This window comes from Tupaia chinensis, unplaced genomic scaffold, assembly GCF_000334495.1.
Source record: "Tupaia chinensis unplaced genomic scaffold, TupChi_1.0 Scaffold000549_1, whole genome shotgun sequence".
Taxonomy (NCBI): domain Eukaryota; kingdom Metazoa; phylum Chordata; class Mammalia; order Scandentia; family Tupaiidae; genus Tupaia; species Tupaia belangeri.
The window spans coordinates 5,777,990-5,792,521 of NW_006160061.1; the positions used below are offsets into that span (position 1 = coordinate 5,777,990).

At 39.5% G+C, this 14,532-nt stretch overlaps 1 protein-coding gene across 1 annotated transcript in view; it reads right to left on the reverse strand.

Moving 5' to 3' along the window:
• The window catches only part of EPC2 (enhancer of polycomb 2), a gene marked incomplete in the record, with an annotated part of 136,723 nt that overhangs the window by 113,457 nt on the left and 8,734 nt on the right, over nt 1-14,532 (reverse strand). Inside the window, 1 exon segment of the mRNA XM_027775356.1 lies at nt 14,400-14,532. Within this exon segment, the coding sequence (XP_027631157.1) occupies nt 14,400-14,472 (73 nt within the window).

Consider the following 14,532-nt stretch of genomic DNA (forward strand, 5'->3'; position numbering starts at 1 on the left):
CACATGGCTGGCTGCACAGTCAAGTCTCAGACCCAGCAGCTTGAAAGACATGCTGGATGTGTACATATGCATGCCCAAAATCACAAGAGGAGAATAGAGAATGGATTCCAGCATGGCCATCTCCCCAGCAGGTGATTTCTCACTTTCCTTCTCTGTGCGTGTGTGTCTGGTGAGCACCACACATACCCTACAGAAAAAAAAAAAATTTAGAATACAGGCACACAGCTAACAGTAGCTGCCTCTGTAGATAGGGACCTGAGAAAGGAAGGACACTTTATGTTTCTCCTTGCAGTGCTATTAAATGTTTATCTTCGAATCATGTGAACTTCTTATTTTTCAGTTTAAAAAAATCTAGTAGACTAGGGCCAACAGGTGGCCTGATGGTTACAGCACTGGACTCCCATATGGCTGACTGATTGCCTTCTCACTCTATCTCTCTCTCCCCCGCCCCAGACCTGGTGGCTTACTTTCTCTTTCTCTGGTCAAATTTTAAAAAACAATAATGCTGAATAAAGTTAAATAATTAGTTTTTAAAAATCTAGTAGAAAATGTCAAATGTGAAAATAAGATAATTCTGTTCATATTAGTATTTCTTTGACAAATTTGACATTTCCTTCAATTATTAATATTGGCAATATTAATACTAGCAATACCAACAGGAATCACTCATCTTCTCATGTTATACTACAGTGGTTGCACTTGTCAAAATATTGCCTACATTCATCACTAATCTGAATTTAATAAACTAAATTCAACTCTAGAGTACTATCCTTTAATGTATTAATTGTGTGTGTGTGTGTGTGTGTATGCATGTATATGTGTGGGGGGATATATATTTTGGGAGGGTTCCTCTAGGGTGTATGCACTCATAAGAGAGAGAGAGGGAGGGAGGGAGGGAGGGAGAGAAAAAAAGTGAAAAGGCACCTCCAAGGGAGGAATGGCCATGCCACAATCCCTTCTCCCCTCAGGATTTTGGGCATGCATACCCATGCAATGAAGCTCACACATTAAAAACTGCTTTAATACTTTGATAACTGTGTCTCAATATAACTGATTTATTTTACTCATTTAAGATATTACTCTGAGGATTTCACCAGACTGCCAAGTGAGTCCATTACACAGAACAAAGGTTAAGCAGATCTAGATAATGGTTCTCAAAACACACAATAAACTCCCATTCAGAAATTGAGAGGAAAGTATTTAGAAGGTTCTCCCAACTGCAATGCTACAGGGAATTAATGGGCAGGGGAGAGATATAAGAACTTCTCACTTTGCCTCTGACAGTCTCATACAATCAACTATAAATTGAATGTGAACATTGTCTCAGTTGGGCAGCATCTCAAGACTCCAATAAATGACATGACTACCCTCATAAGTAATATACTTTGCAAAATTTCCAAACAAGTGTTCACCTTAGAGTTCACCTGCATATTCCAACATCACTCTGCTTTTTCAGGGCACACCACCCACTGAATAAATGTTCATCACTAAAATCTAGTCTTCCTGGGACCAGCAGTTAGCATAATGGCTATGTTGCTGGACTCCCACGTAGTCGACCGCGGTTCGTGTCCCGGACCCAGTGGCTTGAAACTCACGCTGGGCGCATGTATGTGCGTGCCCAAGATACCAAGAGGAGAACGGAGAAGGGACTGCGGCGTGGCCATCCTCCCTGGAGGGTGATTTCTCGCCTTCTGTCCTTCTGTCTCTCTCTGTCTGGCGAGCGCACACGCCCTATGACAAAAAAAAAAAAAACTCAAAAAAAAAATCTAGTCTTCCTCCTTGACTAATTTGTCTAAACCAAAAAAAGAAAAAAAGAAAGAAAAAAACAAAACTCTGAAATTCAATTATTCAGGACCCAAATATTACTCTAGGATTACTGGAAGATTTGATTCTCTTGGCCACTAATTTTCAAGGTCTTTAATTTTTTTAATCAATCTGAATGTTAGCTGCTCTGCCAGGAAACAGAGAAAGAAAGGGGGAAATACATATAATTTGCTAGAGTTTGACAGCTGTAAAAACACATTTAATTGGCAGGGCAAAAAACGTGAAACCTTATCACAGCATAATAAATATTTTACTCTTCCATACTGCTTGGTATTTGTTATCCTGTATAACTGAAAATTGTTAATAAAAAAGAAAAAGCAGGATCAGCAAATGGCATAATGGTTATGTCACTGGACTCCCACGTGGTCAACCACAGTTTTAGTCCTGGACCAAGTGGCTAAAACATCAAGCTGGGCATGTGTGCCTGCATATCCAAAATCCTGAGAGCTGACTGGAGAAGGGATTGCAGGTTGGCCATATCCTCTAAGGGTGATTTCTCTCTTTCTCTCTCTGTGTCTCTCTGGCAAGCACAAATGTCCTATAGCAAAAATCTCTCTCAAAAAAAAAAAAAAAAAGCAGTTGCATATGCATGGCACTGACTTAAGTCTTTATCAAAAAACACAGCCAGCCAATGGCACTGTGGTTAAGGCAGCTGGAACCCACATGGCCAACAATGTGGTTTGAGCCACAGACCTGGAGGCTTGGAGAAAAGAATTCATCTTAGGGGCCAACCAGTGGCAAGGTGATTAAGGCAGCTGGATGTCACATGGCCAACTCTGCAGTTCAAGTCCCTGACCCAGCAGCTTGAAAAACATGCTGGGTGCGAGTGCATACATGCTTAAAAGGAGAGAAAAATAGAAGAAAAGGGACTGTGATATGACCATATACCCCTTAGGTGAGCGGGGTGCTTTCTCATTTTCCTCTTTCTCTGCCTTTCTCCATCAAGCAAATATGCCCTCTGGTAATTTTTTTTTAAATTTATTTTTTAAATTACCCTTGAGATACTTCTCATTAAATATTAGATTTAAAACTGAGGCTTAATGAAGTAATTTACCTTACTCATAGGTAAAGTAGCAGAAGCTGAACTGGAACCTAAATCACAACCCCAAAGTTCCAACATCATCAAATTAGCAGTATAACTGAGGGCTGCTTGTTAATTCACCAACCAACAACCTCTTATCCTTTGCCCACCAAAAAAGAAAGAGAGAGAGGGAGTGGGGGAGGGAGAGAGTGAGAGAAAGCTAGCTAGCTAGCTGGGAAGCAAAAATGTAAGTTAGAGAGCTAGCACACAGGCTCTCTCTTCTACTCTGCATTCCTCTGATTTCATAGCAATACTAGCTGACAGGAAAAAAGAAACCTAAAAGCAGATAGATATAAAAAAGTAGCACAGAGAAGATTCCATCTTCCTTCACAATCTTAATCCTACAAGAAACAGTGCTACATGATGAAGTAGAAAATTTTGAAGTTTTGTTCCATTTAGTTTAGACAAAGCACATAATCAAGGATTAGCTCTAAAATAAAATCAAATAACCACAATGGACCCTCCGCTATCTATTCCGTTTTTAGAAGTCATGACACATTTTTACACAGAAAAACATAGAAAAAATAACATGACTTTTCTGAGAACCCAATATATTGTCCTTCTTACTCCTAACAGCCTGTCCTATTCACATTATCCCTATGTACTCAATATTGTTTTTCCACCTCAACTCTACTTAACAACTAAATGAGAGAGAGAGACACAACCAATTTCAATCCAAGTTGCCAGGGTCATGGTCAAGGCCTATATTACCAACTCTGTTATCACTTAAGATAGAAGGTGGCAGATGTCGCTGTATCCTCATAAAATAAGAACTTGAATTGGTGGCATCTCAATAATGTTGAGTTAAGCCTTATATATTAGCATCTTCCTAATATCTGGTATAACATTTGTTATTTCTTTTCATCTAATTAACATTCTGGACAATATGCCCAATTGATAGACATGTGGGATTCACAGATGCTAGTAATTTTTATAGCCAAAGGTACTTTAAAGGTTATCCAGTCCAATTCTATTTCACAAATGAGGAAACTAAGGGTCAGGAAGGCTAAAATATTTCTTCAAGGTCACATAAAACTCATCCCTTACTACTTTAAAAATTATTAAGTGTGAAGAGTTTTGCTTTTTTTTATAAAGGACTTTGAAGACTGATAGTTCTTAATTCAATTTTCATTTAAAAATGTAATGCATACAAAATACTCCAATCTTAATAAAACACCATCTAAATGTAAGATTTTTGGAAAAGCACGCTAAGTATACAAATTTACCTGGGAAAAAGCATGGATTAAAATATTTTAACTTCCGGGAACCAGCAGTTAGCGTAATGGCTATGTTGCTGGACTCCCACGTAGTCGACCGCGGTTCGCGTCCCGGACCCGGTGGCTTAAATCTCACGCCGGGCGCGTGTGCATGCGTGCCCAAGATCCCGAGAGGAGAATGGAGGAGAAGGGATTGCGGCGTGACCATCCCCCCTGAGGGGTGATTTCTCGCTTTCTGTCTCTATGTCTCTGTCTGTCTGGCGAGCGCACGCGCCCTATAGCGAAAACCTCTCAAAAAAAAAAAAAATTTAACTTCCTAAATTTTGACCACATTATACACAAACCTGTAGTAGATTTCGCAGGGTAGCTCCCTAGCTCAAAGGGTTCCATGACCAGCAGACGTAAGATAGATACTTAATGCAATCCAGACCAGTAACACTCGCTCTCTCAAAAATCTGGAATTTTGAGGGGCCAGATAGTGGTGCAGTGGTAAAACATGACACTGTGCGGCAATCCCATATGAAAAGGTTCCTGGTTCAAGCCTGAAGACCTCCCTGAATACGCCCCACATGTGCCTGTCCATGATCCAGGGCTGGTAGAAGACTGGAGTAGAATGCAATGTCAGGACCCTGTTGAGGTGCCATTACACACAGGCACATGCTCTGTCTCTCTTGCTCATTGAAGCTGTAAATAAATTTTTTAAAAAATCTGGAATTCTGAACTGAAACAGAACAATGATGACCAAAATAACAGCTAGTATTTAATAAATGCTTACTACATGCCATGAACTGTTCCAAACATGTGACTTACCCTCTCAACAACCCTTTACTGATATTAACCTTCCCTAGGATTAAATCCAATACAGTATAAGTCCAGAAATGCATGCATTTATTACTACTCTATACTGTTTCTCAAAGTTTTGAATTGTTAAAGAGTTGAATGATACTAATGTCAACTTTCTCTGAAGGGCCTATAGTTGCCCTAGTTTCTGACCCTCCCAAGGCTTCACAAATTCAACCCTTCCTTGGAGTCTGTGAGACAACCCCAAGGATCTTGGCAATAATCAGATTTGGTTTCTATCAATGAAACCCAATCTAATTGTCCCCCTTGTCATGTATTTTTAAGGCCTCATTTTTAGAGAATGGATACACATAAAGTCTAAGTTCATACCACAGCTAAATCATTCACTTTTTGTTTTGTTTTGTTTTTACAATTTTACCAAAGGGCATCATCACCGTTTCTTTCATATTGTCACTCCCTAAGGCAAAAACTTTTGGTGATTCCTCCATGGCTATAGAGCAGCTGTAGTAGACCTTAGATATCTATATAGTTCTCAACCCACTCATTTTAAAGGTGAAGCAGTAAAATGGTGATGATCAGAACCCTGAGACAATCAACCATATCCCCTGACTTAAAATTCTGCCTCTACCTTGTTCTCTTCTAGGTAGGTGATCTTGAGCAAATCACTCAACTTCTTTATTTTTTTAAAGAATTATTTTAGGGGTCAGCAGGTGGTGTGGTGGTTAAGGCACTGGACGCTCCCGCACGGCTGACCACAGTTTGAGTACCGAACCTGGTGGATTGCTTTCTAGCTTTCCCTCTGTCTCACCTTTTCTCCCTGACTCTCTCTGGTCACATTAAAATAAATAAATGAATAAATTTTCAAAAAGGAATTCTTCTATTTAACTTTATTTATTTATGTTTTTATTTCTTTATTTTAATTTGACCAGTGATGGACAGAGTGAGTGAGCGAGCGAGCAAGTGAGAGAGAGAAATCTAGTTGCCAGGTCTGGGACTCGAATCACAGCTGGTGGTCATGTGGGCATCCAGTGCCCTTAACCAGCACGCCATGTTCTGACGCAACAAATTATTTAACCTCTTAAGCCTCAATTTCTTCCTCTGGAAAAGAGGTAACAGCATGTGCACATCCTACTGTTACAATGAACTCCAAACCATTTACTGAGCTTAACAAGGTACCTGGCACAAGCCCAGTATGTTCTAACGCACTTTAAACACATACTGTGATGGTAGAGACCTGAGGCTCTCCAAAGGTAAGCAACTTCCCAAATAATATGGCCACTTAGTGACAGAATCTGAACAAAGACTTAACCATCTCAATGATCTTTTTTCTACAGTACCCTGCAAACTCCCAGACCTAATATTCAAGGTTACCTATAATCTGGCATAATTCTACTTATTTTTCAAATTAATCTCCACTCTAATTTTTCTTCATTCATTCATTCATTCACCAAATATTTACTGAGTGCCTTCTATGTTTTAAACAGTCTCTAGCACTGAAGAAAAAACAGAATGAAGGAAAAGAAGTAAAAGATGCCTACATCCTCAAAAGAACTGAGAGAATGATATGCCATAGTCAGCAAGGACAGAGTGCTAATCTCCTAGCAGGGAAAGGACAAGCAAGGATATGTACTTAGAAGAACCTTCCTTCAGTCTGCTTAATATCCACTGAACACATTTTATATATTCAAGTATGCACTTGAACACACCCTACAACCAAACCCCAAAGTCCAAATTGTCTTTCTCTCTCCAAAAGGCTTTCTTTATCCATTCCGGAATGTTTTCTCACTCCTCTCAACTAAGCTAACAATTAACTTTTTCTAATGTTCTTTTGATGTCTGTCAGGTTGACTTAACACAGTAATTTTTGCTAACTTTACAAATACATTTTTTTTACCTTAATGACTCATTTAAATTTCATCAGGGTCTGGACCTTCTTTTAATTCTAACACTTGAGCATACACATACCTTTAACATACAGACCCTTTTAGATAATTTCCCAATATCTTATCTAGATAACACCTGGCATTGAGATAACACCTGGCATGTCATTTGCTTTTGTTGAAAGAAAAAATTGTTTTTTGTTTTTACAGTATCAACTTATAACATTGTATTTTAAAGTCTCTTGAGACTTGCTCTATTAAGAAACATAAAATATATTAGTGCCAAGACAGCTGGATCCCATATAACTTTCTGTGCAGTTCAAGTACTGGACCTAGTGGCTTGAAAAACATGTCAGGTGCATGCATATGCATGGATGTCCAAAATCTCAATAAAGTGGAGAAGGGAGTGCAGCAGGGATTGCAGTGTGGTCATTTTCCCTGGGGGCTGCAAGGATCTTGGCAATAATCAGATTTGGTTTCTATCAATGAAACCCAATCTAATTGTCCCCCTTGTCATGTATTTTTAAGGCCTCATTTTTAGAGAATGGATACACATAAAGTCTAAGTTCATACCACAGCTAAATCATTCACTTTTTGTTTTGTTTTGTTTTTACAATTTTACCAAAGGGCATCATCACCGTTTCTTTCATATTGTCACTCCCTAAGGCAAAAACTTTTGGTGATTCCTCCATGGCTATAGAGCAGCTGTAGTAGACCTTAGATATCTATATAGTTCTCAACCCACTCATTTTAAAGGTGAAGCAGTAAAATGGTGATGATCAGAACCCTGAGACAATCAACCATATCCCCTGACTTAAAATTCTGCCTCTACCTTGTTCTCTTCTAGGTAGGTGATCTTGAGCAAATCACTCAACTTCTTTATTTTTTTAAAGAATTATTTTAGGGGTCAGCAGGTGGTGTGGTGGTTAAGGCACTGGACGCTCCCGCACGGCTGACCACAGTTTGAGTACCGAACCTGGTGGATTGCTTTCTAGCTTTCCCTCTGTCTCACCTTTTCTCCCTGACTCTCTCTGGTCACATTAAAATAAATAAATGAATAAATTTTCAAAAAGGAATTCTTCTATTTAACTTTATTTATTTATGTTTTTATTTCTTTATTTTAATTTGACCAGTGATGGACAGAGTGAGTGAGCGAGCGAGCAAGTGAGAGAGAGAAATCTAGTTGCCAGGTCTGGGACTCGAATCACAGCTGGTGGTCATGTGGGCATCCAGTGCCCTTAACCAGCACGCCATGTTCTGACGCAACAAATTATTTAACCTCTTAAGCCTCAATTTCTTCCTCTGGAAAAGAGGTAACAGCATGTGCACATCCTACTGTTACAATGAACTCCAAACCATTTACTGAGCTTAACAAGGTACCTGGCACAAGCCCAGTATGTTCTAACGCACTTTAAACACATACTGTGATGGTAGAGACCTGAGGCTCTCCAAAGGTAAGCAACTTCCCAAATAATATGGCCACTTAGTGACAGAATCTGAACAAAGACTTAACCATCTCAATGATCTTTTTTCTACAGTACCCTGCAAACTCCCAGACCTAATATTCAAGGTTACCTATAATCTGGCATAATTCTACTTATTTTTCAAATTAATCTCCACTCTAATTTTTCTTCATTCATTCATTCATTCACCAAATATTTACTGAGTGCCTTCTATGTTTTAAACAGTCTCTAGCACTGAAGAAAAAACAGAATGAAGGAAAAGAAGTAAAAGATGCCTACATCCTCAAAAGAACTGAGAGAATGATATGCCATAGTCAGCAAGGACAGAGTGCTAATCTCCTAGCAGGGAAAGGACAAGCAAGGATATGTACTTAGAAGAACCTTCCTTCAGTCTGCTTAATATCCACTGAACACATTTTATATATTCAAGTATGCACTTGAACACACCCTACAACCAAACCCCAAAGTCCAAATTGTCTTTCTCTCTCCAAAAGGCTTTCTTTATCCATTCCGGAATGTTTTCTCACTCCTCTCAACTAAGCTAACAATTAACTTTTTCTAATGTTCTTTTGATGTCTGTCAGGTTGACTTAACACAGTAATTTTTGCTAACTTTACAAATACATTTTTTTTACCTTAATGACTCATTTAAATTTCATCAGGGTCTGGACCTTCTTTTAATTCTAACACTTGAGCATACACATACCTTTAACATACAGACCCTTTTAGATAATTTCCCAATATCTTATCTAGATAACACCTGGCATTGAGATAACACCTGGCATGTCATTTGCTTTTGTTGAAAGAAAAAATTGTTTTTTGTTTTTACAGTATCAACTTATAACATTGTATTTTAAAGTCTCTTGAGACTTGCTCTATTAAGAAACATAAAATATATTAGTGCCAAGACAGCTGGATCCCATATAACTTTCTGTGCAGTTCAAGTACTGGACCTAGTGGCTTGAAAAACATGTCAGGTGCATGCATATGCATGGATGTCCAAAATCTCAATAAAGTGGAGAAGGGAGTGCAGCAGGGATTGCAGTGTGGTCATTTTCCCTGGGGGCTGCTTTCTCAAGACCCTCCCCTCTCCAGCCAGCAAGTGCACACACCCAACAGCAAATTTAAAACAGGAGGGGCAGCAGATGGCATGGTGGTAGAGAGGCTGAATTCAACATGGCCAACCACAGTTTGGGTCTCGAACCCAGCAGCTTGCTTTTTCACTTGCCCCCTCCCCCCTCATCTCTCTCCAGTCAAATTAATAATAACAATAAATATTATTTAATAAATTGTTCTTTTAAAAAAAAAGGACTAAATATATTTCTACCCTAACATTCAAAATGTCACTTAAAATATTAAGATGACAAAAATCAGGTGCTATATGAGGGGAGAAATGGCAATTCAAATAAATCAATATTATTATTTTTTAAGAGCAATTTTTGCTACAGGGCACGTGTGCTTGCCAGAGAGACAGAGAGACAGGAAGTGAGAAATTACCCCCTGGGGGAATAGCCATACCGCAATCAATCCCTTCTCTTCTCAGGATTTTGGGCATGCATGCAGACACACCCGGCATGAGTTTTAAGTCACCAGGTCCAGGACTTGAACCATGGTCAACTACATGGGAGTCCAGTGACAGAACCATTACGCTATCTACTGGTCCCTATCATGATTATTTAAAATAATAAAAGAAGGTGACAAACATGATTTACATAGACTTTGGTTCATTCTGGTATGAAGAAATACCTAACAGAAATCTGCAGAGTTAATTAATGATAATATTGAAGCCATACTTATGTGTGGAAAAAAATCTATAAAAATGCCTCTGATTGAAGGAAAAAAAATTTTAATATTAGGCATACATACCAATGTACACAACTAAAGAAAATTCCAAGGAAGAATTTACAAAGCTCTGCTAATGAATTATATACATATACACATACATATATGGTGATAGTAGGGAGAGTGTGGGCACCAAACATCATTCTTGATAGAGAAAGAGAAGCAAAAGCTTATTAAACACTAGACAAACATTCATCGAGCATATATTACGTGCCAGGTACAGTTCCAGGTACTGTGAATATATTAATGAACAAAACAAGCAAAAATCCCTTACAAGATTATGTAGTAGCAAAAGAAAAATTTAAATAATGAAGTAGGACAGTTTTCCACAAATTTCTTACATGCTCAAGATAACATAAACACTCAATATAAAAACAATGTGGCCAATACAGGAAGAAGCAACATTAGTGGACTGCTAAAACAAAAGAAAGAAAATCTGCTACACTATATGCAAAAACAACAGCAGATGACTAGACAAACACACTAGAATACTATTCAGGAATAATAAGAAACAGACTGATACACTCAAAAACCTGGATGAATCTTAAATGCATCACATTGAGCAAAAGCAGCAAATCACGTAAGTATGCACAGTTATATTAACATGAAATTCAGGAAGAGGGGAAACTAATGTATACTGAAAGGAAACAAGTCAGTGGTCACTTAAAACTAGGGTTACAGAGGACTGACTGAAAAGAAACTTTTCTTCATGTTCTGGGCCAGCAGGTGGTGTGGTGGCTAAGGGCTGGACTCCCACATGGTTGATCACAGTTTGAGTCCTGGACCTGGTGGCTTGCTTTCTCTCTTTCGCATGCATGCATGTATGCAATGTGCCCTATAGCAAATTTTTAAAATAAAAATAAATAAAATTAAATAAATAATGCTTATCATTTATTATAATAAGATAAACAAAAAAAAATTCTGTATGTTAGTCCCAGGGTTGTATACATTTGTCACAACTCATCAAACACTATGATATAAATTGGTACATTTTATTATATGCAAATTATACTTCAAAAGAGTTGATTTTAAAAAGGATTAGCCGCCCTCACCTCCTGTAGTATACTGGTTAAGAGAAAAGGATCTAACATGCCTACACAGTTCATGTCTTGTCCTGGCGGCCTGAGAAACATGCCCAGAGCATAGGAATGGGTGCCCCAAATCCCAAAGGGACAGGGAACTGGAGAAGGGATTATAGTGTGACCATCCCCCATAGAGGGAATGCTATCTCCCTCTCCCTCTTTCTCTCTCTGGCAAGCATATGTACCCAAGGGCAATTTTCTAAAACAGATTAAATGAAATAATATATGTGAAGTCCTTAGCACAATATCTGGGCCATAAGACGTATACTCAATAGATGGCAGATATTATTAAAAATATTAACTACAACAGTGGTGGCAGAGTCACAGATCACCTGATTTTTCTGGTTTAGATACCAAATAAACGTAAGTTTATAGTATCTGACCTAGGCCAAGTGTCACAAGGAGCACTACAATGACCAAGTTACAGAAAGATGCCAAGTGGCAGACCTCAGACAAAAGGCAATGAAAATAAGGAAAGGAAAGAAAGTAAAAAAAAAAAAAAGTCTGCATGTCCAAAACAAAAGGCTAAGAGAAAGATATGGTAAAAAATTACATAGAGTGCTACAAATTCCAAAGAATACCTAGATTACATGATCTAGGAATTGTCAGAATATAACTCAAAATTGAGTTAACGCTATATTAATGAAGTCTACTGGCAATTCAATAGCTACGCAGGGACAGCCCTTAATTTTAATGAGGGTGAGTGGACTGAGGAGCCACATACAGAGCCATCTATGAAGGCTTCAAAATGAAGTCAAAGTATTTTATCAACCGAGCAGGAAAGGACAGTTTAGAAACACTAAATGGCAATTATTAATACATAAGCTACCAAAGTTTTGCATTTAACGAGCCCATGGAATTAAAAAAAATTCTTACAGAGACAACTAATCAGGACATCTAGTTACTGAAAGTTGAATTACAATTCGAGTGAATTAGAAAACACTTGTGAAATTTATATTTCACTGCTGCTTAGAATTGTTCATCAATGCAGAACTTTTTCAAAAATACACAATTCTGCTTCATATCAGAAGTCCTGTAATATAGAAACAAAAATAGAACTGGCCATGACTCATCAAACAACAAATCTTTTAACATACATATAAATTTTTAAAAAAGAAAAACACTCTAACTGTATATTTCTGGAACACAGGATTTTAGATTGGTACTAGGGTCTATTTAGTTTTTTCATGATTTTAAGAACCTCCACTTGCATGGTTAAAGAGTTAGAATGGACAGGACAAAGAGTCAGAAGTCCTGGGTTTTGAACTCTAGTTCCATTAGAACTTTAATCTCTTCTTCCTCAAAAAACGGGCCTCTTAAATATAGGCCACTGAAAGGAATCCAAGTTTAGCATTCACATTCCAGATTGAAAAATCACAACTGTTACTGAAAAAATGAATAGTACACAATTGTGACATGTTAAGATTAAGCATTTTTCTTTAATATAACATTTAAAAAATTAATCTGCAAGCTCTTCCTAAATTAAGATAAAATACCCAAACACAAGAGGAAAACCGAAGACTAAGTACATTGCTGACTGCAAAAAGTTCATCAAAAGGTTTATCAACAATTTTATTAAAAAAAATTAAGTTAACAGTTCATTCTAGAACAGGTTTTTTAAGCCAACTTCTAAGACAATAGAATCCAAGTAATATACAATACTGACACTTTTAAGATACATAAACCACCTATCTTTGTGGTCAAACCCCATAAAATAACAGATTTCAAAGTTGTGTTATTTGAAATACAATGCAATTAATTCTTGTACATACTATAATTTTACTATCCTTCCCATGAAAAACTGATCTAAGCTAGGAAGTTTTATTTTTAAAAAAGGGGGAAAAAATGAAATCTCCAGTTCTAAATCTTAGTATAAACACTGTTTTGATCATATTTTTCTTAAAAAACTGCGTGTGCATCTTGATGATATAGCCATATTTATTTTCTACTAAAAACGTAAGACTTTCACGTAATCAAACACCAAAGAGAAGTGCGATTAAATCACAGTAGAAAGCAGTAATGACAGGGTAACATAATGAGGTCAGAATTCGACCAGCCAATCAAAGGCACAAAAGCATTTCCTGCAATATTAATAGTCAAAAGAGAAAACCAATCACGGAAACCTAGGGCTTTCTTTTGACAGTCACTGAACCAAGAGAACCAATCCACACACACCCGAGGTTGACAATAAGGCGGGACCGTAGGTTCATTGAAGAAATTCTTGAGGGTGCAGAGTTACTATGAACTTCGCACGCAAGTAACACCACTCCAGAGTCATAAACACTTACTGTCAAGCCAGATGAAATTCAACCGAATACAAAATTTAATCCCTCCGAGGGAAAGCAGCATGTCTGCCAAAGGCACTGTATTATTAAAAATGCAACTGTCAATTTAAATGCACTTGGTCCTCAACTTGTACCGGACCACCCCCTCCAATGACAAATTTCAGAGACCAGCGCCGGGCAGCGCAGCGGCGACTGCTAGTTCTAAGCATGCCGGGTTCCTCTCCAACGCTGCGCACAGAGCGGAGGCCGTCCGGGCCGGGCAGGCAGAGCCCGCCCGCCCGCTCAGCGCCCCGCGTCCCGCCCGGGGCCGCGGAGCGGGCAGGTCCACGGCTCTCGAACGCTACGTCCAGCTCGACAGTCACGCCGCCGCCCTCCCCGCCGCAGTGCTGCACGGTCTCGTCCGGCTGCACCACTTCGGGCGGGGGAGCGAGGATTATTGCCTCGCTAGGAGGAAGATGTTTGTTTTGAAACCGCTTTACTTTCCGTAAGTCATTTCAAAACCAACCCAGTGCAAAACCAAATTTAAAGTGCAAAAAATAATCTCTCCTGGCTGAAGGACCTCTCGGCATTAACGAATCCACTCCCCCACACAAGCGAGAGGGAAAAATGCCGAAGGTAAACAGAGGCCATCCGCCAAGTCCGGCCAGCGCATCCCCTGCGCCATTCCCGGCCGCGCTTACGGCAAGGCCCCCGTACGGCAGCGTAAGCGGCGCCGAGAGCTAATCACAACACTGGGACGCAACAACATGGCGGCCGCGGGCGGCGCTGCGCCGGCCAGGAGCGTGCCGCGCGTCGCAGCGGCAGCGGCGCCCTCCAGCGAGCGTAACGCGCTCTGTGAATGGCGAGGCCCGGCTGACAAAGGGGAGGGGGAGGCGGGGAGGGGGGGGAATAAACACTCTAATCCCTACCGATTCCTCCTCCTTCTCCCTCCTTCTCCATCCCGGTGGGCATCTGGGGCACGGCCCGGTTGATGGAGACGCAGTCGTTGAGATCAGGCATGTCCTTGCCGCGGTAGATGGGCAGCGGTTTGGCGGCGTCCAGCGCCCGCGCGCGGAAGGA